This window comes from Aethalodelphis obliquidens, unplaced genomic scaffold (genome assembly GCF_003676395.1).
Source record: "Aethalodelphis obliquidens isolate GAN/ISIS:26980383/991018 unplaced genomic scaffold, ASM367639v1 scaffold6, whole genome shotgun sequence".
Lineage (NCBI taxonomy): Eukaryota > Metazoa > Chordata > Mammalia > Artiodactyla > Delphinidae > Aethalodelphis > Aethalodelphis obliquidens.
In genome coordinates this window covers 12,213,500-12,241,370 of record NW_020837950.1, presented here as the reverse complement: position 1 = coordinate 12,241,370, position 27,871 = coordinate 12,213,500, and the positions used below count along the sequence as shown (strand labels likewise).

The 27,871-nt window shown below is 38.5% G+C and overlaps 2 protein-coding genes across 6 annotated transcripts; one reads left to right on the top strand and one right to left on the bottom strand.

The window, feature by feature from the left end:
- Positions 1-1,156: 1,156 nt before the first annotated feature.
- Positions 1,157-5,613, bottom strand: RPL9 (ribosomal protein L9). 3 transcript variants are annotated; one of them, XM_027103137.1, is made up of 8 exons: positions 5,579-5,613; positions 5,082-5,128; positions 4,877-4,992; positions 4,193-4,288; positions 3,083-3,215; positions 2,131-2,211; positions 1,512-1,626; positions 1,157-1,234 (listed from the first exon to the last, which is right to left on the bottom strand). In XM_027103137.1, exons 2-7 carry the CDS (start codon positions 5,125-5,127, stop codon positions 1,520-1,522), a joined length of 579 nt encoding a protein of 192 aa, XP_026958938.1. In that variant the 5' UTR covers position 5,128; positions 5,579-5,613; the 3' UTR covers positions 1,157-1,234; positions 1,512-1,519. The 3 variants fall into 3 exon arrangements, with proteins under 3 accessions (XP_026958938.1, XP_026958940.1, XP_026958939.1); XM_027103139.1 differs by having other exon boundaries at positions 5,574-5,589; XM_027103138.1 differs by lacking the exon at positions 5,579-5,613 and adding an exon at positions 5,211-5,226.
- Positions 5,614-5,731: 118 nt separating this feature from the next.
- LIAS (lipoic acid synthetase) lies at positions 5,732-24,121 on the top strand. 3 transcript variants are annotated; one of them, XM_027103135.1, is made up of 11 exons: positions 5,732-5,869; positions 6,977-7,149; positions 8,078-8,171; positions 9,102-9,182; positions 10,351-10,507; positions 10,594-10,651; positions 12,499-12,627; positions 14,787-14,932; positions 15,576-15,646; positions 16,374-16,485; positions 19,689-24,121. In XM_027103135.1, exons 1-11 carry the CDS (start codon positions 5,825-5,827, stop codon positions 19,739-19,741), a joined length of 1,119 nt encoding a protein of 372 aa, XP_026958936.1. In that variant the 5' UTR covers positions 5,732-5,824; the 3' UTR covers positions 19,742-24,121. The 3 variants fall into 3 exon arrangements, 2 of the variants coding, with proteins under 2 accessions (XP_026958936.1, XP_026958937.1); XR_003432153.1 differs by lacking the exons at positions 16,374-16,485; positions 19,689-24,121 and having other exon boundaries at positions 5,738-5,869; positions 14,791-14,932; XM_027103136.1 differs by lacking the exons at positions 8,078-8,171; positions 10,351-10,507; positions 10,594-10,651 and having other exon boundaries at positions 5,738-5,869.
- The last annotated feature ends 3,750 nt before the right edge of the window (positions 24,122-27,871 follow it).

Below are 27,871 nucleotides of genomic sequence, written 5' to 3'. Positions count from 1 at the left end.
TGAGGAGCAGGAAGGTCAGCTCAGTCAGTGTGGTCAGAAAGGTTATGAGGGAGTTTGAAAAATGCATTCTGGCTACTACTGAGAACAGATGGGGGAGGGAGGAGCAAGGGTGGATCAGTTTAAGGGGTTTGGCTTCATCTTCTAATTGTGAAAAATTTCAAAACTTTATGCAAATAGGAATAGTATAATGAATCCCCATCATTCAGCTTCAACAAATATCAATGTATTGAAACCCTAGACCTAGAACCCCATCCAATGCCTACCCCAAACCTCATCTAAAATATTTCAAAGCCAAACTTGCATTTACAATTTCATCCATTTCTTAAATACTTAACCATTGTTATCAAACCAAAGATTATTAACTCAATATAAAAATTAATTTCATTTATCTAAATAAAGATCTTTTAAGATCCTTATGCTCCAAATGGGTTTTATTTTTCCTTGCTTAGGCCCTGAACATACCTTACTTTGAAGGCACAGCCCACAGATTTTTCTAACAGACTAGACACACAGGATGTTAGAGAAATCAAACTTGAATGTTAAGTTTTGCCTGAGAAATCAGGAAGTTGGAGTTTCTATCAAAGAAGAGATTTAGAGGCAATCCTATTGAGTTAAGATAGTCTAGTACAGTAGTGCATCTAAAGCATGACACATGGAATGAAGAGACTATGGAAGGGTTGTAAGTTTTTTTTAGATATCAAGGACTAGGACAAAGGAGTAAATGGCTGAAATTACGCTAAAACAGAGAACCTTGGGCCACAGCAACCATGTTTATCATGAATATAAATTAACTCCATCTTCTAATTCTTACTAAGACTGTATTACTTCTCAGCTGCTTTTTCACACAAGGTTACTGCAACTCAGGCACTTGCCCTCACAAATATTCAAATTCGTGCCTCTGCGAAATTACACATACCTTCAGGACATCTCCCAAAGTTCTTCATCCAATAATGAACAACCACAGTGTTGCCAGTCACTGTTACCCATATTCCTCTTGCCTGAAATACCCTTGCTACTCCTTCAAACCACTTCTCCCATTAAATCTTACTAAAAAAAACCCTCCTATTCCTTCTGTTATTGTTCTTAGCACACTAGAATTTACTTAGCTGCTTACTGGCCAAATAGTTGGAAAGGGTAATCAATTTAAGAAAAAGTCTCAAGTCAAAAGAGCTTTTATTCATTTTTAAAAGATCACATATGAGCCTGGCCTCTTGTGGTTTCTGTAACTGGATCACTGTAAAAAGAAATGAAAATGTCAGTAAATCTCCATCAATATCCTTGCCCAGAAAAGTTCTACTCTGAATCATCTAAAACATACTTTAAAATTATGACTTATTGGTTCATAGTAAAAATGTGTCAATTCTATCTCTTATTCTGCCAAATTTACTGTGTTCCAGAATGCAGGTCTCCATTTTCTACCTTTGCTACACCTCCAGTTTAAGTCTCTTAATCAATTAAGACCCCCAACTAAAGCAGTTAATAAAATTTATATGGACATTACAAGAACCTACCTCAGATCTTATTCATCAGCCTGCTGAACTGTTCCTTTTTCAGAAACATAGATACCATCCAAAAATTTTCTGATATCCTTGTTTTTTACTGTTGTGGCTTGCTGAATCAAAGCAGCTGTAAGAGTGAAAAAGATAAGGCAATTATTTTATCAGTCAAACCCAAACCATAAGCAAGTATTTTATTATATGCTATATACTCAAAACCCAAGTATCTTTGGGATAGTTTATTAGGGTCCCACAATTTAAAAAAACTCACCAATCTTTTTGTCTATCTCATTTCTCTCTCCTTCCCCATAATATTTTTTATTTAGTTACTTATGTTTGATTGCTCTATTAGAGGTATAACAAATTAAACTTGAGTCCTTTTGTCCCTATTAATATCCAATGTACTTAAGAGTCTTTTCTTTTGTGCCTTCACATGTTTGTTTTTCTGTACACAGAGTTCCCAGGTCTGTTTTTAACTGACTGACCAGTGTCTTTACAAAATCCCCACGGAACACTGTAAGTAAAATAAACGGATGAAAAAAAAAAGCTCACTAAAAGAACATATATCATGTATTCAACTACAAGATTTAGGTAAGATTTTATGGGCGTAATCAGGCACAGTAAACATACAAACCTGAATTTGACACAAGTTCAATGTCATTTCCTTCAAGAATCAACTCATCTTTCTGGGCTTGAGATACTGAACAAGCAACACCTAAAAAGGTAAGAGAGCATGTGCATAATGTCAACATAAGATAAGATTTGTAGCATTATTTAAAATATTTAAATTAAGTAGCAATTTATTCCATTTAAAATTCCACACACCAAAAGAACTGTTTTGTAACAGAAACTGTATTATCTGGGCCAATCTTGTATTCCTGCTTGAATGAATCTGTCCCAGACTGATTACAGACTATGATTCAATTAAGGAATATGAGAAAAAGGTATCCAGCTAGTAGGATTTAGCTGTACAAAGATCTGTATCCAGTCTTACTTCTACTGTATATTTGCTTTCCCTCAAAGCTCATTTTTCACCTAAGGGTTCTCATTAAGTACTGCTGACCATAGCAACTATCATGTAATATTTCTGTAGAGCCATTAATTGGTACAATCCCTTCTTCCCACCCCCACAATTCAACGGAATCAAAAAGCATCAAGAGCACTAAGTTTTAAAACTTTCTAATGCTTCAGTGTTAACTATGCATCAGACAAGAACTATTTTTAAAACGCATTTCAATTTCAAGTCATTTAATCATGAGATGTTCCCAATTTTACAGATGAGTAAAATGAGCTACATAGAGGTAATCTGCCCAAGGTTGACAGTGAGAGCTGAGACCTGAAACTAGGAAATCTAGGTATTAACCTCTTTTCAAATGGGTCTTTTTTTGGATTTCAGTTTGCAAAACCAATCACAGCTCCCATGGCCTGCAAACTACCCCAAATGTAAGCCTTCAGGAACCACAACTGGTATAAATATGATACAAAGCCATAATCAAACTGGATAATTCTGAAATAAATCTGGTCTTATTTATAGCTAGCCCAAAATACCAGCCTTCACAAGTAGAAAGAAAATTTCTAAACCATACCTGGCCTCATCCGAACCCTGCGGATGTATTTTTCACCCAAAAAATTTCGGATTTCAACAAGAGAACCATTCTCCTGAATAACAACGTTGATGGGGAAGTGAGCATACACAGACCTCATCTTGTAACGGAAGCCCTAGGTTAAATAAACAAAATAAACAAACTATTAGCAATGCTGAGAAATTCGAAAGATAGGATTTCCAGTTTTTCTCTGAAAACCAAGGAGTTGCCCTTTTATAGGGAACATTTACATATTTGTCAAGGCTGTCTCCCTCCCTGCACCTAGAAAAGGATGACCAAATCTCTAGAAATTATCAATGGAGACTTTAGAGGAAAATTTCCTCCTTCCTGACAAAAGAAACTGAAACAGTTCTCACGCAGCACTCATTGTCAACGTTTTGTAAAATATATCACCTATACCAATCCTTACAACAATTTTACACAAAAACATGTGTTTCTGTGTCTCCTCACTGGACTGTGAAGCTCCTTAAGGAAGCATGTATTTTACCACCTGCTATGCCCACAGTAAACAATGCTAGTTTCCCATTAAAGGAGAAGCCCTTCATCTTGGACATCAAGCTAACATACTGAGTTACTAAGGTACGCCAGATTCCAAGAACTGATGACACCAAGACAGGCCCCCTGCCCTCAAGGAACCTAACCTGTTATGTTTTTAAGGAAATGGACAAGGAGCTCAGAAATTAGGTCCACCTTTTTCTATCCCTACAAGAGGTCCTGGTGGTGACAGGGATAAAACAAGAAACCAAAGGCTACCCTGTATGTTACATTTTTTATATATAAAAAAAAAATTCACCCCGAAGATGAGTCCTATTTTGTGTGGAAAAAACACCATCAGCATACTATTAAGACCATCTGGTCTTTACTCTTATTTATCACTCAATCTTTACTCACATCACTTAATCCTAAGACCCAGGAATGCCTATTAAACACATTTGCCAAGAACACTTTTTCCCACGTACTTAATAAGTACACATAACTCACTAAGTTACATGCATAATCTATTCTCTCACAGGAGACATTTATGTTGCATATGTAAATCACAGCTGAGAAACCTCCCCTTCCAAAACAAAGTAGTCTGGTTAACCTGCTTACCAGTGTAACACCCTTGATCATGTTCTGTACATGACTACAGATAGTGCGAACAGTGGCCAGTTCCTTCCTATTCCCCCACCATTTGTCAACCCGGAGCTGTAACAGAACAAAAACTTTAGAAAATTCTTTCCGGTAGTAAGTAGGCTTGGAAAAAAGTCCATTTATTCACAGTAAGTACTCTAGATTCTAGTATTTGCCCAAATTAAAACACGATTTTCAAGGAAAAATTAAACCACAAAGCCCTCAATTAACATTTTTGTTACTGTACATTACAGGTACACTACTACTTCACAAAGGAATGAAAACCCAGAACACAAGTTTTGTAGAAGCTGCATCAAACTTCACTCCTGGAAAACTAAAATACCAGGTTTAAAAGATCTACTGCTGCATTCCTAGGATTCTTACAAAACAATCAGAAGAAAAATAAACTTAACTTGTAACAGCAATAATACTTGATACGAATGACAACTACTAGTATTGATCTTTTATAACCCACTCTGTTCAGAATCTCATTTTCCAATTTCACTGAAGCAACAACACCGAAACTAGTTACGCTTCTGGACACCAAATTTTAAGTTAAAACACTGAACCTCAATTCCATAATTTTAAAAGCAACCCAATTTGATGCTCTTAAATCACAACCTTCCAAACAAGCAACTGAAGTGTCAAAAAACAAAAACTCACCCTCTTCTTTTTCTTCCCAAGAAGACTGAGTTCTACATTTATGTGATTAAAGTCCCTCCGCAGGGTGCCTCTGGGGCCCTTCACAATAACTGTGCGTCCCTTCAGAGTAATGTCGACTAGGAGAGAACGTATTCGTGAGGTCTCGGAACAAGGTATAGAGCGCGTAGTAAAGATGTAAGAAAAATGCAAGCACCAAGTCTCGTACCATTTTCTGGAATGTCGACAGTCTGATTGCTGAGAATGGTCTTCATTCTGAAACACAAACACTTGGGGTAAGAAGGCCGCAGAGGACCTGTTTTCGACCAAACTACGATACACGGACCTCCACTCCTACCGGAGACCGCAGGCAAAAATCCCGGGAAGGATACGGGAGGACCAGCAGGGAGAGCGGCCCCCACTACGCTCTGGCCTGGAAGGAGCAGCTCCTCTGCGGGTGTTATAAGCCCAACGGGCCAACTCCCGCTCAACGCAACCCTGGGACTCCCATCAAGCCGGCGCCATCCCGGCAAGGCTGAGGAGCGGGAGTAGGCCTAAAAGCCCAGCCCAGGGCTCGAATGCCATCACCACCAAATTCATACGGCGTTCGCCGCGTGGGGAGACAACCAAAATAGGGCTTCCGAGGGCCAGACTGGCGCCGTTGGCTTTCCCTGAGCCGATGGCTTCAGATTCCCAAGGCCCACCGATTACAGTACCCAACCTCACCTCGCAGTAGATGCGGCAAAGAGAGAACGTCTTTCGTCATCACGTTCTTATAGGCCGTAGGAGTACTGCGTATGGCGTCATAAGCGCGCGACGCTACTAGGCTAAAGCAGCCAATCGCGGAGCAGCGCAGCTTCCACAGGGTCAGGTGTGGCTCAGCTTGTCGGTCATAAGTCGAGTGACGGTTTTTCCATCTTTTTTTCCCGGGAATTAGTGATCGCTCGGCCCTGCTAGAAAAAAAAGAGAGGGATGTCTCTACGCTGCGGGGGCGCGGTCCGCATCGTGGGCCCCCGGGTGAGCTGCGGGGCGAGCAGGGTGCGGGCGTGGGGGGGGGGGGAGGGGGCTCCCATCCCTTTAGAGCGCCCAATAATGCCAGCACTTACTGAGTGTTTACTTCGAGCCACGTACTGTTCTAAACATTTTTCTTGTGGTATCTCATTTAATTCTTCCGACACCCCAACGAGGTTAAGTCTCTGGTACTGGTTTGTTTGTAGGTCTCTCTGGCTGGCGCTGAGAGCTTTTTTTCTGCGTATCAGTGATTTGTACTCTGTATTTATTGGAGCGTTATAGGACCACTGCGGTGAGCACTCCAGATTACTGCTTTGTGTTGAGCTCTTGTGTACTAGACACCAGTTTGGGCAATTAGAACCCAAATCTATGCTCTAGACTCGAGTGGGAGACCTGGGCAAGTACAATAGCAATCGTGCAGCATTAATAGGCACTGTATTTTTTTTTTAATTCTTGAAGGTTCTTTTGCTTTATAAGTACTGACTTGAATTTTATAGTGTTTTGGCTGTCTTGTCCGTGTGTGTTCAGATCTAGAAGCCAATGGCTTCTTATGGTCAAATACATATTGAGTGACTTCCTTCTTTAAACACAGAATGTAACCTAGAAAATTAAAACATTAGGTTTGGTTTCCCTTCTTCAAGTTCTGTGAAACTAGTTGAGCACTTCTACGTTTTAACACATATGCTTATCCAAAGTCCAAAGCAGAGAGATTTACTTCAAATTTCATTTAAATGTCCTTGACTCAAGTCAGGAATAGAAAATTCAAAGCTGTAGCGTCTTCTCCCTTATTGCAATTTAAACTTGGAAAAGACTTTTAGTACCTAAATGGGTTACATGAAAAGTGTGGCATGTTAGCCAGTTCCAATGGTTTCCAAATCTATTCTAAATCCAGCAGGAAATGGTCAGCTCCCGTTCTCCTTTAGGTTTGGTTTGTTCCCTTTGGGTCCTCCTTAATCTTAGATTCTCAGCTCCTACACAGAGCTTGTAAATAGTTTGACATAATTTCTGAATCAGTTCTCTGGGCTTTACCCTTCCTTTTAGGTATTAAAATAGGTTAAAACTAAGTTATTCCAAACCCCACTAAATAAATGTCATAATGAACCCTTTGTTTAGGTATTTGGAAGATATTTATGCAGTCCAGTCAGAGAAGTAAGTTCCTTGCCAGATAAAAAAAAGAAATTTTTGCAGAATGGACCAGACCTTCAAGATTTTGTATCTGGTGATCTAGCAGACGAGAGCACCTGGGACGAATATAAAGGAGACTTAAAACGCCAGAAAGGAGAAAGGTAATTGAAATTTTGAGGTAACTTTAATGTCCCATTTCTTCATAGTGCATCATTTTCAGATATAACCAAGCCCTAGGGTATATTTTAATCAGCTTGTTAAATTTAGCTAAACATCATTAGAAAGAAGTGATAACAAACATTGAATAGGTGAGATTGTTGGAATCTATTTCTTTTCTCTCTGCCCTCTGACAGTTTTTCTTCAACCTTCCTAGGACTTAGCCATCCTACACCACCATCTCCCATTTTCCACCCAGCAACAAATTTCTTCAGAGAGCAAAGATTATCACCTTGTTACTAGTCTATTACACTTTAACAAGTTTTTCATTGTTACTGGGTGTCGGTGATCTAACTTGTTGCTTCGCCTAGTCAATGTACATATGATCTATGGATAGCATGCCTTAGTTTAAAAGAATTGTAAGGGAATTTAGTGCAGAGAGCAAATTGTATTGGGAGATACTTTACCTAGCAACTTACAGATCACAAGTGGGTGGAAGTCAAAGGGAACCTGAGGAAATGTAGTCTTCACTCCAAATTTTAGATTTTTTTCCACTTAATAACTATCAAAATCTAGAATGTAGAGCAGAAAGTCCACTTGTGGGGGTCTCTCCTTAATTTTTTTTTTAGGGAATGAGATGTTCAAAAGCTTCTTCATTTTTTTATTGGGATGGTGTTACTCTGTGCCTTTGCAAAAGTAGACATGAGCACAGTGCCCTGCTAGACACAGTTATAGGTGTTTTCTAAAGTGGTTTGAGCAAATCTAAATTAAATTCTCTGTTATTACTCCTATGGCAGAAATTAAAAGAGTTAATCCAGGATTATGGGGGGAAAATTCCTAACTAGGAATTGTAATAGAGCAGAGTAACTTCAAAGCTGTGTGATTATTTGGGAACATACTTGTTAATGTATAGTTATATTTGGCTTTCCTCAGGTTAAGACTACCTCCATGGCTAAAGACAGAGATTCCCATGGGGAAAAATTACAATAAACTGAAAAATACATTGCGGAATTTAAATCTTCATACAGTAAGTTATCAGAGGGTTAAATATCCCTCTTTACCAGAAACCGTAATTTTTCCATATATATGTAACTTAAAAATTAATAAAATACATATCAAAAATAGCAAGGAAAGTAAATAAAGATGTTTAGTGATACATTACTCTCAGTAATGGAACTACATTTAAAGATTATTTTCCCTGCAAAAGAAACAAAAAGTAATTGTATTTTTTAACCTTTCATTTAACAGTACAAACAAAAAAAATTTTTTTCTGCAATTTCGGGAATGAGGGTTTTTGTGTGTTTTATATTACAAATTAAGTACATGCTTGTTGGAAAGGGTATATTAAATGTGAAGCATCCTATGTGCAATCTCAAATGTTTAACTGTTATACCACTTTAACTGTTCAACATATACCCTTGCAGGGCTTTTTATTTGCACATGTAAAATATATACATTCATATAGGTTTTTGTTTTTGTTTTTGTTTTTTTAAAATTTACTTATTTATTTTTGGCTGCGTTGGGTCTCCGTTTCTACGTGTGGGCTTTCTCTACTTGTGGCGAGCGGGTGCTGTTCTTCGTTGCGGTGCACGGGCTTCTCATTGCAGTGGCGGGGTTCGGGGCTCTAGGCGCCCGGGCTCAGTGGTTGTGGCGCACGGGCTTAGTTGCTCCGCTGCATGTGGGATCTTCCCGGACCAGGGCTCGAACCCGTGTCCCCCGCATTGGCAGGCGGATTCTTAACTACTGCACCACCAGGGAAGCCCCCTTCATATCGTTTTTAATTTAAAAATGGAATCCTAATATCTATATACTTCGACAGTTTTAACAGCATTTTTGAATAGTGAATTTCTTCATAATATGCTGTGAAGAATGGATAGTGTAAACATGCCTGTTGACTAATTTGCTCAGTTGGTAAGTTTTTTCAACCTGACTGTATTCAGTTCCCTTTTACCCACAGGTGTGCGAGGAAGCTCGATGTCCCAATATTGGAGAGTGTTGGGGGGGCGGAGAACATGCCACTGCCACTGCCACAATCATGGTAAGCCCAGCCTCAAATTCTAAAGTCTAGAGACTGAAAGGAAATGTTTTGTGTCTTTCTCCTGCAAATGTACATGATGAATCTCTGATCAGATTTCTTGTTACATATGAGTTTATGAGAAATGTGGGAAAAAACCCGACAGAATAATCCAGCCTGTTATGATCTCACTCTTCTCTGAATAAGTCTGTTATTGATTCTTCCATCTACCTGATGGTTAATCATGTGCTGCCTTGACATATCTCTTCTATTAATTTTTGGAAATGTTCTTCATGTTGGCTTAACTTGTTATTCATTTTGCCCCTTAAATAATAAGCATTTATTTTTCTCCCTCATGGGACTTTCAGTTGGCCTGTGTTCATCTGTTCTTGACTGGGCTAAGGTGGACTCCAGGAAGTAGGTTGGATTCAGGTCTGCTCTAGAGAGCTTTATTCATGGACCGGTGGCTCTCCAAGGCATGTTCTTATCATGGAGGATGGAAGGAGCACAAGAGGGCAAGCCATCCATGCACATTTGAGGTTTCTGCTTCATCATGGCTACTATCATTCTATTGGCCAAAATAAGCCACTCAAGCCAAGCATGAGTGGGAGTAGAGACATAACTTCCTCCCCAAGTAGGCGGGTCCTGCAAGTTACATGGCAGTGGGTGAGATGTATAATCTTAATATGATAGAGTAAGAAATGGGATTAACAATGCAATCTACCATATTATTTATACAGAGGAGTTTGGAGATTGAAGTACTGGGTTAAATATAAATTATGTGCAACTGAAAGTTCATACTTGTCTGGGGACTGTCTGATAAACTGTTGAGTTATATCAGCAAGAGACTATTTAGACGAGGAGCTGGGGATTCTTATGAGATAGAGCTCCTTCTGGAATAATACAGAACCAACCAGAGAGTTTATCTAAGTTATGCAATGTCAATTCTTGAAGGAAGGAGTGATTCTGAATACTCCATAATGGAAATCTCTGGTTTTATCCCTTGCCTTTCTTTTTCTTTAGTTTTACCATATATATTTGTATTCCTTAACTGTATTGTTTAGCTTTGAATGTTTTAAGTTTCTTAAAAACAGAATCAAAGTTTATAGATTCATTGCAGTTTTATTCCCTTAACATTACATTCTCTAAGTCATCTGTTTATTTGATTTAAATTGTAACATCTCTATTCTAGTTGATGGGTGACACATGTACAAGAGGTTGTAGATTTTGTTCTGTTAAGACTGCAAGAAATCCACCTCCACTGGATGCCAATGAGCCCTACAATACTGCAAAGGCAATTGCAGAGTGGGGTCTGGATTATGTAGTCCTGACGTCTGTGGATCGAGATGGTTAGTGCATCGTCATTACCTCTTCCAGAAATTGGCTCTTATCAAGTTATGACATCATCTTAAGCAATGGACTCTTTTGTTTCTAGATATGCCTGATGGAGGAGCTGAGCACTTTGCAAAGACTGTGTCTTACTTAAAAGAAAGGTACTTACTTGTTTTTGCATTTGCTTGTGTAATTTAAGGACTTTTGATCCATGTAAATTCAGTTTATTTTAGGTCTTTACCTTAAAGCAGTGGTTATTAACCTTTTATGGGGATTATAAACCTGTCTCATAATCTGCTGGAAATTATGTGGTCTTTTCTCCAGAAAAGTCGTATTCAAACATACAGATACATATTCGCAGAAATTTTAGGGATGTAGGGACACAAACTTATTCATGGACCTTTAGTCCATCGAGCCCCTCCTTCATATTTGAGTATCAGTCTAAACTTTGAGTAATTTTATGAGAAGTATAAAACTAATCTTCCTAGCACTGATTTAAATAAACCATCATCTAGAAGAAGTTAGGATGAGATAAACTCCCACATTGTTAAAATATGTAATCTTGATATAAATTTTATCACTATTGATATGCCCTGGGAATTTTACCCATAACTCACATTTTATTAACATGTAAATTCTATGTATTTAAAAAGCATTTAAAAAGGAGTTTGTTTTTTTTTTAATTAATTAATTTATTTATTTTTGGCTGCATTGGGTCTTCATTGCTGCGCGGGCTTTCTCTAGTTGTGGCAAGCGGGGGCTACTCTTCATTGTGCTGCGTGGGCTTCTCATTACGGTGGCTCCTCTTGTGGAGCACGGGCTCTAGGTGCGCGGGCTTCAGTAGTTGTGGCTTGCGGACTCTAGAGTGCAGGCTCAGTAGTTGTGGTGCATGGGCTTAGTTGCTCCACGGCATGTGGAATCTTCCTGGACCAGGGCTTGAACCTATGTCCCCTGCATTGGCAGGCAGATTCTTAACCACTGCACCACCAGGAAAGTCTTACGCTTATTTTCTACAGCTCAGTACTAGTCTAGCACCCTCAGTAAATGTTTTTTCAGTGATTCCCCCAATATTTTCTATTTTATTTTTTTATAGTTCATTTAAAAAAAGTTTTGTTTGCCACCCACAAAATTGATCTGACAAACTACTAATGAGTCTCAACTTGCAGTTAAAAAAACAGTGAGTTACAAGATGTGTTCTTTGAACATCTCTTGTATCCATGGGAGGGTGTGTATGTGGTCCTTTCTACATCTGTTCTCGCATGAAACAGCTCCAAAAAAAACTTTGCAGTTGGGTTTGTGAAAAAGTTTTAGTTTCCCAGTCATTTCTACTACTTGTCAAAGGGAACAGCTTTATGACCTAGTTCATATTTTAATGCTTGAATGCATAAATATAGCCAGAATATAAATAGGAAGATTAATGTTTAGCTTGTATTTCATTTAAGCAAAGCTCATGACTCAGCAACTCAGAAGATAGTTTTTAAAGGTCAGAGCACTTGTAAAATATTTGTCTAGAGGACACGAGGAGGGCACTATTCATGAATTTTAAAAGAATGCAGAATTAAAGGAATTAATATTTGCATTCACATAAGAGATATTCCAATTTATTTTCTAAAAAAATACAAAGGTTATTTTATATTTAATGTTTTATATTTGTATTTTAATTCCTTTAAACAATTTTTTAATACCTACTTAATAAAGTTTAAAATTCTATATAATCCCAAAATTTACCAAAATTTATTCTGATCATTATTTACATGCATATGTGTTTTAACCACAGTGTGCACATTATTTGATGTTATAGGTTTGTTTGGTTTTCGGGGGGGTTTTTTGTTTGTTTTTCATTTAACAGTTCATATATAAACATTTGTGTGTCCATGCTATTCTTGGCAAGGTTCTAAAGCTTACCGTGTTGAAAATGATACTGAATGAGTACTGGTGGCTTCTATTTTGAGTAACAGTTCTGTCAATTCTTTTCCTCAGTTTGACACTTATCTCTTTTTCACCCTAGGAATCCGAAAATCCTTGTGGAATGTCTCACCCCTGATTTCCGAGGAGATCTTAAAGCAATAGAAAAAGTTGCTCTGTCAGGATTAGATGTGTATGCACATAATGTAGAAACAGTTCCAGAATTACAAAGGTGATTTCATATACAGAGTAATGTTGGGAAGTTTGGAGGGTCAGAATCTGCTACATTTTCTCACTTGTTTCAGGGGAGAACTTTGTAATTCACTTTTATAAAGTGAACTCTGTTTTTAAACAAAAACAACATATGTCTGTTGCAGAAAAATAAAAAAATGTAGCCAACAAAAAGAATGTAAACATCACCCATAATATATCCACCTAGTAGTATCAATTACTAACATCTAAGTGTAATATATATACTTATATATTTATACATGTGTGTATACGTTTTGGTACACACACACATAATGAGCATCTTTTTTTTCTTTCTTTTTTTTTTTTTTTGTAAAGTATCATTGCAGGTACCAACGAGCTGTTTTTTTCAAAGAACAGTTTTCAAGAAGAAAAACTTACTCGAGCAATTGCTTTGATTGTAGTTCTAAAAAAAGACTTTTAACCATCCACTTGGCAATAATATATGCAGTAAATGATGCTGAAGAAAAACCTAGTACACTCAGGTGTATTTCAGATCTCTTTTAAAAAGTAGATACTATGCTGTCTTACTCTTCCTAATGATTTTAGTAGTTAGGAATAATTACAGATTGTTATTCTACATCAATAAGTACATTCATATTTCAGAAAAATGAAAAATTTGGGGCAAGATTAATAATTCATTTTCATTATTTTAGTAAAGCATTTGATAGTGATTTTATTAGGTTCTACACATTATTCTGTGTTAAAGAAAGAAGTAGGATAAACAATAACCAGGATTTCCACTAAATCATAAATATATTAGGGAGCACGACTTGAATTCAGTGGAGAAATAACTTCCAAAAAGTAATTTCCTTATTATCAGTTGTGTGTGTGTATGTGTGTGTGTTTTAATATTTATTTATTTATTTATCTTGGCTGTACCTGGTCTTAGTTGCTGCATGAGGGATCTTCATTGTGTCATGCATGTGGGATCTAGTTCCCCGACCGGGGATCAAACTTGGGCCCCCTGCATTGGGAGCATGGAGTCCTTCCCACTGGACCACCAGAGAAGTCTCTGTGATTATTTTAAAATTTATTAATTTGTTTCCTCTCTTCCCTGTGAACTGGTCTCTGATTAAAAATAACAACCATAACAACGAATCAATTACACAGAATAAAGGTACATTAGAATTCAAATGAAGGTGATTTAACATCACCAACTTTGTATCCTTTGGGCCTTATCCATTTAAACCATTTTGGTTTGGCCCCTGTTGAAGTCTAGCACACAGCCTGTTCCAACCCTGTCATATCTCATGATACCACCACCAGTGGGTGCCAGTTTCTCTGTTTTCATTTTAAAAACATTATCCAGGACTTCCTGGTGGTACAGTGGTTAAGAATCCACCTACCAATGCAGGGGACACGTGTTCAAGCCCTGGTCCCAGAAGATACGACATGGCTGCGGAGCAACTAAGCCCGTGCGCCACAACTACTGAGCCTGTGCTCTAGAGCCCGTGCCCCGCAACAAGAGAAGCCACTGCAATGAGAAGCCAGTGCACCGCAACAAAGAGTAGCCCCCACTCACCACAACTAGAGAAAGCCCACACACAGCAACGAAGACCCAACACAGCCAAAAATTAAATTAATTAATTAATTTTTAAAAATAATAAAAAACATCCTTTGCAGTGAAAATTCCAGAATCATGTATTTTTTTACCTAAGAGATGTCAAGCTATATACTTACCAGCAGAGGGCAGCTTAGTCTTTAGAAATGAACATAAAAGTTTCATTCCTCTGAAATGGTTTAGGTTAAATGGTTTTTTCTTTGTTCAGTATCGAGATTTTCTTCCACTTTTTTCCCCTTCTCTCTTGACTATTCTAATCACTTATTCTCAGCTTCGGAATCCTGGTTTCTCAATGAGTAATTCATAAAATGAATTATTTCATTCATTACTTCCATTCTCATTTTCTCTGCCCCAGGCTTGAAAGGCCTGAAAAGTCAACAGAGTTGGGGGCCTAGTGAAGCCTGATTTTCTTTCCTAAAGTAGCACTTAGAAATTTGTGCAAAAATGTTACCATTGAACCATATGATGTAGCATGATGTCCAGAATGTACTTTTCTGGTCTTTCACGTTGCTTGCATAATTATGTACTTAGTTGAGCTTGTGGTTATTCATGCTGACAATAGCTTTGCTGTTTTCAAGGAAGGTTCGTGATCCCCGGGCCAATTTTGACCAGTCTCTACGCATACTGAAACATGCCAAGGAAGTTCGACCTGATGTTATTTCTAAAACATCTATAATGTTGGGTTTAGGTGAGAATGACGAGCAAGTATATGCAATGATGAAAGGTAAATAAATTGAAAATGAAAACTCTTTTCCATTTAATTTGAATAATAGCAGGAGTCCCACTTTGAAGGACCTGTTATGCTTTCTCCATAGTCTCAGTGAAAGTGCCAGTGAGAACATATGGATAGTATGTGTTGTAAACAGCAGGAAAGGAAGTATGTTTTCTTAAAACTTTATGGAATGATGTACAGGATGCTCAGGATATGAAATTTGCATCCCATTTTATTTCTTACCCTTTCATCAACTAAAAACATGATTTTGTCCACTTATTCACTCATTAGACAGTTTTTGAGTCCAGCCAGGTACCAGGAGCTCTGTCAAGCACTGACAATCCAAAGACGACTAGGATGAATTCAGGCCTTTGAGAAAGTGCTTACTTATAGAATTGTTACACAACATGGTGTGCTTTGGACTTCGCTGAACCTTAGTCCATTAAATCCATTTGCTTTGTGATTCTTGCGCTTCTTAAATTTTAAAATATGAAAGCTTTTATTTTACCTGAAGATCCTTGGCCAACTTACAGTTATTTATTGGTTCAAAGAGTAATAAGTTCAAATGATAATTAAAAGCTGCTCTTTACAACAATGCATACAGTTAGCATTGTAAAAACATCTGCTTATGTAACGTGTGCTTTTTTTCCTGTAGTACTTCGTGAAGCAGATGTGGACTGTTTGACCTTAGGACAATATATGCAGCCAACAAAGCGCCACCTTAAGGTACAACTACCATAAATTGCCAAATGTTTAATGGTAATCTGAATTAAATCTTTATTTTCTTTAGGTAAAATTAAGAAGCTGCTGGCTTTTTAGTGTAGTGTTCCGTGTATATTTCTAAGTTCCAGTTTCCATTTTATTATCTGCATAAAGCAGCTACACTGGCATTTATTTGCTGCCCCCCAAATTGTATAACTTAAGTGACCTACAGGAAAAAAATTTTTAAGTTGGAAAGTTGTGTTCATTCACACTTGGTGATCTTGTGATTTGTTTTAGAATTATATGAGAGCCAGAGGTGAAGTAAGAAAGAAAAGTAGGTCTCCCTATTTCTATATTGGACATTTATTCATTCATTCAAAAAACATTTCTTGAGTAGTGACCATGTGCCAGACACAGTGCCGAGCAGAAGATACAAGATGAGTAACACAGTCTTATCCTCAGGAATCCTTTTTTTTTTTTTCTGTCAGGAATCTTATAGAAATAGGTGTGACTAATTTTTGATTGTACCTGTTGGTCAATAAAGGAATGATACAGATATATAATCTCTACAAATAGTCTCATTTTCTTTCCCTTTTGGAATAGCTAATATAATTCCAAATTGATATGTTTCCCCTCTTCTCTAATTTCACTATAATTACGTTCTGACCGAGTAGCCAACAAGTAGATTTTTGTATAGAACCGAAATGATTTAGGAAAATTCTAGAATCTAGAATTAATTCTTTAAATCTAGGTTGAAGAATACATTACTCCTGAAAAGTTCAAATACTGGGAAAAAGTAGGAAATGAACTTGGATTTCATTATACTGCAAGTGGCCCTCTGGTGCGTTCTTCATATAAAGCAGGTAAGTTAGACTGCAGAGCATGGTTCTATTTAGTCTGTAATTTTCCACATTAAAATGATAATAGCTGTGGTTGTCTTTTGTGGGGAAGAAAAAAATTTTTTTTTCCTGAAATATCTTTAGGAACTTTGCTCCGTAAGGGTAAGTATCTATTTGACAACATTGCTGCTTGCATTAATATCTTTGTGTTTTTCCTCCCAGAAGCAACAGGAAAAAAAATCCATAAGGTTATTTTCCCTATGGAAATGTTTAGTGTAATTTTATTATCTACAGTGCAATTATTTATTTTAACTTACTAATTTATTTATTTACTTTTGGCTGCATTGGGTCTTTGTTGCTGCACACGGGCTTTCTCTAGTTGCGGCGAGCGGAGGCTACTCTTCCTTGCGGTGCATGGGCTTCTTACTGCTGTGGCTTCTCTTGTTGCGGAGCACAGGCTCTAGGTGCACAGGCTTCAGTAGTTGTGGCACACGGGCTCTAGAGCACAGGCTCAGTAGTTGTGGCGCACGGGCTTAGTTGCTCCGCAGCATGTGGGATCTTCCCCGACCAGGGATTGAACCCTGTCCCCTGCATTGGCAGGCAGATTCTTAACCACTCTGCGCCACCAGGGAAGTCCTACAATGCAATTTTTTTACCTCTGTAATTTCGGCTCTTATTTTGATCAGTAGCTTGAGCTGACTTATAAAAATAAAAGCCAGTTTCTTTCTTTTTTTAATGTATTTATTCATTTTTGGCTGCATTGGGTCTTCATCGCTGCACACGGGCTTTCTCTAGTTTTGGCGAGCGGAGGCTACTCTTCATTGTGGTGCACAGCCTTCTCATTACAGTGGCTTCTCTTGTAGCGGAGCACAGGCTCTAGGCGCACAGGCTTCAGTAGTTGTGGCACGCGGGCTCAGCAGTTGTGGCTCACGGGCTCTAGAGCACAGGCTTAGTAGCTGTGGAGCATGGGCTTAGTTGCTCCACAGCATGTGGGATCTTCCTGGGCCAGGGATCAAACCCGTGTCCCCTGCATTGGCAGGCGGATTCTTAACCGCCGTGCCACCAGGGAAGTCCTAAAAGCCTTTTTCAAGAGATAAAGTCATGTGGTAATGGCCATTACAAGAATAAACAGCTAGTTGTTTTTTGGGTATGTCCAAACCATGTTATACTATTAATGATCTTTTAAATGACTTACATAGTGGAGTCTAAATCCTAGATGTGTTAAAATTAGGCATAAATTCTATTTGTAAAAATTAATGTTCCGATGTTAGTAATATTCAGTGTGTTCCTGTAAAGAAACCGAAGACATTTTAATGAACTAACAACAGCTTATCTTAGTTATAAAACCCAAGAATTCGATTCAATACTGACTGACAGGATGTGGGAATTTTGGAAACCAGTAATGATAAGTGATTTATTCTTTAAGGAGCACTGTTGGCAAGCTAAAAATATATATAAAGGATAGGACCAACATCAGCTTCCAGGGTGGTCAAAGTAGAATAATGTCATTTGAAAGGACTTTTTATTTTGTTGGTTTGGGTTTGTTTGTTTTTTGTTTTGTTTTGTTTGTTTTTGTTTTTGGTAAGGAAAATTTCTAACAATTATGAGGAAGTGAATTATAAACTTTTTAATTCCTTTAAAATTACCAGTAAAAGGTCAAAGTATTAGATTTAGATGATGGATTAGGATCTGATAATATGGTTCTACTCTTACCAGATTTAGATGAGGCATGGGGCAGCACGGATTATTCTCTCCATTACTTGGCAAGGTTATGAGTCTTAGGATTCTTGGGGATTGTGTACAGATACAATCATCACAATTCTACTCATGTATTAAGATGGCAGAGAAGTTCATCAGACTCCTCATAAAGTCGGGCCTGCAGTGCTGAACTCTGCCAATAAGCTTTGAGCCATGCTATAACAGTGATAGACTAAATGGAACTCTAATGACCGGAAAAGTGAAAGGGCCCCCTCTAAGCAGCTAACTTAGTGCATAGGCACGTCTTAGGGGGTGGAGAGAAAGCAAGCCCATTATAAATGAGAGCTCTTGCTTCCCTAGAGGGGAATAAGCTAAAGAGATGCCATCAAATGAATCTGCTCAACTGCAGCAAGGTCTGTTTTATAAACATCAGATCCAGGCTAATAATGTAGCAGAATCGCTCTCTGAAATGAATTGTGCCAACAGCAATACTTTGTCGGTGATGAGGAATAGATGGTGTACATGAAGTGGAATAAATGCACAGAAGCAGCCCACAGATACAATAGGGTCACCCTTTATAATATTTCTTTACTAGAAAGAGTAATGGTAAAAATTGTAGTGATAGAAAAAGTTTTTTAAGAATAATGACTAGGGACTTCCCTGGTGGTGCAGTGGTTAAGAATCCACCCGCTGGGCTTCCCGGGTGGTGCAGTGGTTAAGAATCTGCCTCCCAATGCAGGGGATGCGGGTTCAACCCCTGGTCCAGGAAGATCCCACATGCTGCAGAGCAACTAAGCCCATGCATCACAACTACTGAGCCTGCGCTCCAGAGCCCGCGAGCCACAATTCCTGAAGCCCGAGTGCCTAGAGCCTGTGCTCCGCAACAAGAGAAGCCACCACAATGAGAAGCCGGTGCACCACAATGAAGAGTACCCCCCATTCACTGCAACTAGAGAAAGCCTGCGCACAGCCACAAAGACCCAAAACAGCCAAAAATAAATAAATAATTAATTAAAAAAAAAAAAAGAATCCATCTGCCAATGCAGGGGACGCAGGTTTGAGCCCTGGTCTGGGAAGATCCCACATGCCGTGGAGCAACTAAGCCAGTGCGCCACACTACTGAGCCCGCATGCTGCGAGTACTAAAGCCCACACACCTAGAGCCCGTGCTTCACAACAAGAGAAGCCACCGCAGTGAGAAGCCCGCACACCACAACGAAGAGTAGCCCCCGGTCACCACAACTAGAGAAAGTCCGCGCGCAGCAACAAAGACACAATGCAGCCAAAAACGAACAATAAATAAATTTATGAAAAAAAAAGCTCTTTTAAAAGAAAAAGAATAATGACTAAGCATTATGGTTGAGGAAAGTACCAAAGATATATGAGGTTAGAAAATTATTGCCATTGAGATTTGAGAAGAGAAAAACACCAATAAATACAAAAGTCTTCTTTAAAGGGAAACACTGAAGTATAATTATTCTGAAGTTTACTTTAAATTGCTATTAATGTATTTTTATTTTTCCTAAATAGGTGAATTTTTCCTGAAAAGTCTGGTGGCTAAAAGAAAAACAAAAGCCCTCTAACACTTAACAAGACATTCAAGATCACAGGAATTTTAAAACTTTGACTCCAGTTGGTAACAGAAGTGATGGCAGAATGCCTAAACTTCGGTGGATATATCCCAGTCTTTTTGTTTTACGAAAGATATCAATAAGCTGTGCATATTTAATTATAATAATTCATTTGTCTTTTAGCATATCTTCTTTGTCCCAGTAAACAATTGCTTGTTATGATGTAATCATAAAACATCTTTGTAAGAGTTTACTGTTAATAGTGTAGTTTAAACAATACATTAAAAACTTGTAGAAAATCTTTTAAGCCTCTATACATCATTGTCACGTTTCATTTCTGAAAAATGACATACTGTGATGAAACAGTCAAAATAGATTGAGTTTGTATCTGTTTACTTATAAGTAGCATATGTCCTCTGCATAATAGCATAACATCGTTGGAATAATGTAGAAAGACTTAAGAGTTTCAGTGTTGACTCTTCACATTGATATGACTACTTTAGACCTACAGAAGAGTTTTATGCTGATTGCTTATTTAGGACCTCTATTAAACCAAGACCATGATGTTGTCCAAGATGGGGAAATACAACCTAAAAATAAAATATTAACTCTCATTTTATAATAGTTTGCTACATCACATGCACTATCCATTTGTTCCTTTCATTCCTCTCACCACTCTGGTGAGGTGGCTGTGTTCTATCATAGTAATGACCTGAATGAGGAATTTCTTTCCTAAGTACTAGAACTCAAATTCATCTTTTGACTCTGAATCCTGTTTTTCTACTACATCTCACAAAGGAAGTACTTAGATGGCAGTATTATAAAATATGTAATTTGGATAGCCAGTTTTGTTTTGAAGTTTTAAATAAGTGAACTAATTTTTTTTTAATAAAATGCATAACTTTGAAAATTAGTTACATTTTAATTTAACTCAGGGAGCCATATATACTTTGACTCACTTTCCTTATAGATCCTAACAAATTTTGCTGTGTAAAATTAACCCCATCAACTTTCCATTTTAACATCTCTGGCAACTACCCTCCTTCAAAATCTATTATTTCACCGGAAAAATGGATTACTTTTCAGACTCTGATTTTGTAACATAATCTGATGTTTCCTAATTTTGCACAGTGTAGGCAGTTGGTAATGAAACATTTTAGCAGAAGAGTCATTTTGTCAAATGAAATGTTTGGTATCCCAATGTAAAATAATTAAAATGGCATTTTATTAGCACAAATGTATGTTAAGGTTTTAGATTTGTAACAACTACACATAAAAATAGTGAATGATAAGATGAAGCTATTTTGATACCTATGTGAAATTGGGAGTCATGGATGACGTTTGCAGTCTTTGTCAGGCCTCAACAGTCTACTTACTCCTTTGTTTTATTTTGGTTATATAGTATTGAGAAAAATCCTGACTGATACAGCTAAATAATGATAAATTATTTTAAAAATTTAAAACATCTTGCAATCTCAGCATACTCTCCAGTTAAATTTAATCCAAAAACCTGAAAGATGATTAGCAGGAAATGTTTGTTTCAAAGTGGAATCACAAATAGTATCTTCTGAATTTGTTATTCATTCACTCATTAGAATACGTGAACAAATGCCTGGATCTTGCTGGACATTTGAGCGTAGAGAGTGGGTGCTGTAGAGGTGTAGTCCCTCGCATAAATGTACAAGAATGGACAGGCTTGAATTTTAAAAGGCCAAGGCAGAGCTTTGACCTTCGTAAACAATGATGCATTAAAAAGAAGTGTATTTAAATGCACAGACATGGCAGGTGGCCTATACAAAATTTCTTGATCGCGCAGCACAAGTTAATGCATCAGCGGTCTCCAATGTGTTAAAATCTGGCATGTGCCCATTTCAGTATGTCTGATCTTTTTCTTTCTGTAGCACCAATAGTATTTTTAAGAAAGTGAAAGTGACAAATGCACATGGTTTTTAAGAAATCAATTAGTACAGGGGTCACTGTCCCCTTTCCAGCCACTGAATCAGCCAACCCTGAAACCCAGTTCCTGTTTGGTGAGATATCTTTACTATTATTATTATTATTATTATTATTATTTTTTTGGACCATACCATGCAGCTTGGGGGATCTTTGTTCCCTGACCAGGGATAGAACCCAGGCCCCAGCAGTGAAAGTGCCGAGTCCTAACCACTGGACTGCCAGGGAATTCCCTGAAAACATCTTCACTTTAGAGATATTATTTGTATTACTGCATTAAGAAGCATGAGCTCCAGTGGACTTAGGCAGAAAAATGGGAATAACACCCCAAAGAAAGATTCAGAGTATGAGTAGAGCAGAACAGCAGGAGCAGCCGCTGAGAGAGATTTGAGTACATGCCCTTCATCCTTGTGGGGACTCCCAGCTACTCAGAAGCCACACATACATTTGTGCTAATAAAATACCATTTAGTCTATTTTGTATTGGATTTCCATGAAAATTTCATTTGATGATTATTCTCTTGCTAAAATTTTGGCCACCACATTTTAATTTTCAAGAGCAGTTCTCTGATTTTTTTCCCCCTTTTAAATAGCATTCTGTTCTTGTTTCCTAGCTACAAGTTCTTCCATTTTTCTCTCTGAGGATAGTGTCATTCTCTGCATTGAGCATTGTCTCTGTTTCCTTTGTTTGTTTTGGTCTCTGCCTTTTGTGTGGCTCTCCTTCATCTCCTTGGCTGTACAGACATACTAAGTGATGAGCCACTCTAAAGCTATTTGGAAGCTGGGGTGGGGGGAGCTATCTAATTGATAGAGCTCCACTGGAGCGTGTTTGGGGCATGAGCTAGATTTCTCAATGAGTGACTCCCAAATGTCAGGATTGAAAATAATAATTATAATCCTCAAGTCTCCTGCCTTGAGGGTTATAAACTTGGCTTCCTGCTTACTCAGAGCCAGATGAGTAAAAGCAAGCTGGTTAGGGGAGCGTGGGTCTCTGTTCCATAGGCAGGCTTTTATTTAGTTTCCTCGTTTCCAGTCTGGCAACTTACTAACACCCTCCCCAAGGCTGAACCTTTCTAATTCTATTCCTCCTGAAAATAAACCTCTAATATCCCATGAGAGTAAGGGGTGGCAAAGGGGTGGCAAAGGGAGTTTCTTGGTGTGGGTAGGGTAGAGACTTGGGTGCAGTCAACTCTTCCTTATACAGCCTTCCATCAAAGTCCCCTGTGTTTAGCCCCACACCTAAACCCCACCTGTTGTGGTATGTGGTGCCTCTAATTCTTGTGATCTTCTCAGGGACCAGTTACCTACATCTAGAAGGCAGTCCCTTATGTGGGCATTGAAGTTTCTGCTTGCTCTTTATAGTAAGTTACTTAGCCTCCCCTGGTCCACTTTCTAAAAATTGTTTGACATCTCTCATCTACTGGTGCCTCCTTTCTCATTCTTTGTCCTTATCTATTTATAGCTTTCTTATTTCTTTACTGCCGTTTTAGTGAGATTTCAGGAGAGAATGAAAATAGTGCATGTGGTTAATTCAACGCACGTAACCCAAAAGTGCAGACAGTGCTTTGACTTGCTGGCTTTGCTTTAGGGCAAACTTGCAGACAGCTGGTATTGGACTTAGGGTTTGTTCTGGTGGAGAACAGTACTCATTGTTATAGTTCTCCCCAGGCAGTCGAATCAATTTCTTTAGAGAAGAAACTTCACCCTGCCTCCACCTACCTTTTTTTTTTTTTCCCCCTTGACCCTGGGGGCTGGAAGATGTAATCACATGGGTGTAAATGCCAGGCTGCCTGTCATTGTGCCTCTAGAGGTGGATGAGATGAGAAGGTTGACTGTTCAAGTTAAAGACCTACAGTTAAGGCCCTGGTGGGTGCCCCTCTCTCTCCCACCTCCTTTTGGGTAGAGCCTCCTCCTCTGGCCCTCACATCAATATTCCAGGAAGCAACTCTTCTCTTTAGTCCGTATACATCTATCCACTCAAGGCTTTCCAGAAATTTATTTAAATCTCTTGACCACTGATGGCCCCCTCCTATTCTCTTTGCTTTATTGGATTATGCCTTTTCCCCCCTCACTGTAATTTTAATGGTGTCCTTAGAAGGGAGAGGATATAAATGTGTGCTCAGTTTGCCATGTTGACCAAGAACTCGGCTTGCTGTCTTTTTAATAGTAGCTTTGTAGATAATTTTACATATATAATTATCTATGTGTGTATATATGTATTTATGTTTATATTTAAATCAATCACTTGCTGAATTCCTGAAGCATCTCTGGATGCTTGGGTCGGTCATGGTTTGAAAATCATTGGTAGAGAACACGTAACATTTAATATTCACTTTACATCTGTATGTTTGCCATTATATATGCTTGCTCATTAGTGTTAGAAAAACTAACAAACACTATGTTTAGTGTTACTAATTAAAATACATCACCTACCACTGTTTCCTAAACTCCAGTCATTCATGTAAAACCGTCACAAAGTTTTGCCCTATCTGAATGGGAACTATAGTATTATATATTAATTTTTTTTTACAATTGACTAAATTTCTAAACTTAAATTCCTTTAAAGTGAAACTTCATGTAGAATATTTAGCTGGCACGTGGTTGATTATCCTGCTAAAAATTGTATTTCCCAGAGTCCTTTGCAGCCAGTTGTGGATATGTGACTAAGTTGGGACTGATGGTATGTGAGCATAAATGATTTGTGCTACTTCTGAATGTGCTGTTAAAGGGTGGGTTCTACTTTTCCCTTCTCTTTCCCCTTCCCTGCTGGCTGGAATCAGAACATGATGTTGTAGCTGGAGCAGCCATCTTGAACCATGAGATAGGAGACTTGTGTAAAGGGTGGCAGAGCCCAAGTAAAGAAGTCTGAGCCTCTGATGACTATGGAAGTGCTCTGCCAGCTGTGGACCACTGACCTGGACTTCCATGTCTGAGCAAAATATGTTTCCTTTCTGTTTAAAACACTATCATTTTTGGTCTCTGTTAGAGCAGTCAAGTTTATATACTAACTGATATAATTTGTAAGTCATGTTTATTCTAATGCCTTTAAAATAAATGCCTATTAAAATTAAGAAAAATGTATGTTCACCTAAAATAATCTGCCTTGTTACTAGTGGTATATTGTAAAATGCAGATCTACAATGAGTGATCTTTTGGACTATATTCAGGAAAAGGAAGGGAGGAAGACAGCAAGAGGTCACTGTATCCAACTTATCCTCTGAAGTTTAAAGGTCCCTTGTAAGTATTATTTTGCAAGTCTGGCACTAATGATATATTCATGCCTGGGTTTTGGTCTAAAACTTTAATACAGTGTCAATGTATGAATAAACTAGATGGTAACATCTAGTTTGGGGCAGCAACTCTGGAAAGCAAGTTTGAGTCTGTCCTTTATTATGATTAACAAATATCTTTTTTTTTTTAAGAAAATGACTGCAGGGCTTCCCTGGTGGCACAGTGGTTGAGAGTCCACCTGCCGATGCAGGGGACACGGGTGCGTGCCCCAGTGCAGGAAGATCCCACATGCCGCGGAGCGGCTGGGCCCGTGAGCCATGGCCACTGAGCCTGCGCGTCCGGAGCCTCTGCTCCACAACGGGAGAGGCCACAACAGTGAGAGGCCCGCGTACCGCAAAAAAAAAAAAAAAAGAAAGAAAATGACTGCATTTTAAAAAGAAAACCTTCGGTGATTCCATTTATCATTTTTTAAAAATATTTATTTATTTATTTGGCTGCATTGGGTCTTAGTTGCGGCACACAGGATCTTCGTTGTGGCGTGCAGGCCTCTCTTTAGTTGTGGCGCACAGGCTCTAGAGCGCGCAGGCTCAGTAGTTGCAGCACACGGGCTCTCTGGTTGTGGCGCAGGCTCAGTAGCTGCGGCGCGGACTTAGTTGCCCCACGGCATGTGGGATCTTAGTTCCCCGACATGGGATCGAACCCACATCCCCTGCATTAGGAAGGCAGATTCTTAACCACTGGACCTCCAGGGAAGTCCTCCATTTATCATTTTAACAGTTCTAAAGTTTACACTTCAGTGGCATTAAGTACATTCACAATGTTGTGTAACCACTGGTGTCTCCATTTTGACTATTAAGTGAAGCCCAAACTCAGCCTGAAGTTCAAGGCTTTCTACAATCTGTCCTTAGTCTAAACTTCCAGTCTTCTCCAGCTGTTCCTCTTCATGCTCCTTCAACCCCAAACAAAAAGCAACTTGCTTTCCCTAGAACCAGTCTGAATTTTCCTGCAGGCGTCTTTTTGCTCCCATTGCTTTTGCCACTGATGTGCTCATTTGACCCACTTTCCCTATCAAGATCATGTTTGTCTGTTAAGGCCCACTTCAAGTGCCCAGATAGCATTTTGTTTTTATCATTTATGGCCATTTTCATATTTTGTCAGTTATTTCTGCATGTGTCTTAGCTTCTCCACAAAATTGCTCTCATTCATCTGTGCCCTCCATTTCTTAGCACCACACAGCATCTGCCTTATAGTGGGTACACAGACACCCAATTTGAAATAGTTTAAATAGGGTTACTCAAAATGTGAGTACAAATGAACTTACATAGAAAACGAGACCTTAACTTCAATAGTTTGTCTTACTGAACCTCGCTCCTCTTCTTCCCCATCCCTACCCCCTGCAGAACCTCAGACCCTCTTCTAGTAGTTGGGAGTCCCTGGGAGGGGGAAAGGCAAGTATTTACATCCTTCTCTGCTGCCGCTCATGCTGTTTTGCCCTATCCATCATCTGTTTCTTCCCTTGGGATGCTATCCCATCAGTCTGCTTAAGGTCACAAGTGCCCACTCTTAATAATAATACCTCTGAAATTAGGATGCTTTCAACTTCAAGTAAGAAAAGCTCCTATTCAAATGGTCGTGACTGTGAGCAAGTTACTTAATCTTTCTAGCCTTCTGCCCTCCACCTGAAAATGGGATGGAACTTACCTCAAAGGCCTTACATGAGGAATAGATGAGAAAATGCACCTAAAGCACTCAGTGTAGTGCCTGCCCTGTAAGGCTGTGTTAATTACTGTACTCTTAGTGACTCCAGAGCCTACACGTGGCTCTGGGTCAGTGGGCCTAACGGGAGTGCCCATCACCTGCCGGCCACTGCCAGTAAGATCTCTGTGTAGTCACTGATCTCATGTAATCCGCATAACAGCTCTGAGTTAGAGATGAATTATCTCTACTTTACGGATGAGGAAAATAATGCAGTCAGGATTTAAAGCTGGAAGTCTTAAGTGGAATAACACATGATTTCTGGAGAACATATTGTGGGAGACAGATTTTACTTTTTTATATATTCTTTTGTATCTATTTGAATTTTTAAAAATCATGTCCATGTATTATTTTCAATTTTAATTACTAGTTAATAATCTCACATAAAGTACTAGCTAATAAAAATAGAAATCTTTTTTTACCACACCTGTGCAGTTTGTGGGCTCTCAGTTCCCCAACCAGGGATTGAACCCGGGCCACGGCAGCGAAATCCTGGAATCCTAACCACTAGGCCACCAGGGAATTCGCCTAAAAACAGAAATCTTGTATCAGCTTTTAAAATACACATGGTCTTTAATTTTCTTAATAGGGGAGAACAAGGCTAACCATCTTATTCCAACTTTTCATACAAAGGCCTCAAATAGCTGTAAGTTACCTGCCCAGTCACTGGGGGATTTTTCCCCATTACAAAGAGCCAGTTTACATGGCTCTATGAACTGTCTTTTGTATTTTCTTCCACTTACCAGTTCTCCTACCTTCTAATCAGTAACTGTATTTTACATGTTTACTTATCAATTTACTTATCAATCCTAGGCATTGAAGCATCCTGCAACTTGAAACCAGTGCCTAATTCTATCTGTTTTAGCAAGACATCTTTGGGTTATAATCCCTTTACTAGAATACAAGATTATTAAGCACAATACAAAAATATTTTCAAGCAAAAATGTAAAGCAAATTCTACTTAATAAGCTCATCCTCACTTCAAAGTCTTATGAGCAAGGGATCATCTTATGTTCAAATACTCTGGCATTTATCTTTTTGGTGTTTTGTTTCTTTCACTCTGGTCTGCAAACTTTTTCTTAAAGGACCAGATAGCAATATATAACCATTTAAAATATAATCATGTAAAAATGTAAAAGACATTCTTAGCTCACAGGTGGCTGGCCAGATTTGGCCAATGGGATTTAGTTTGCCAATACCTGGT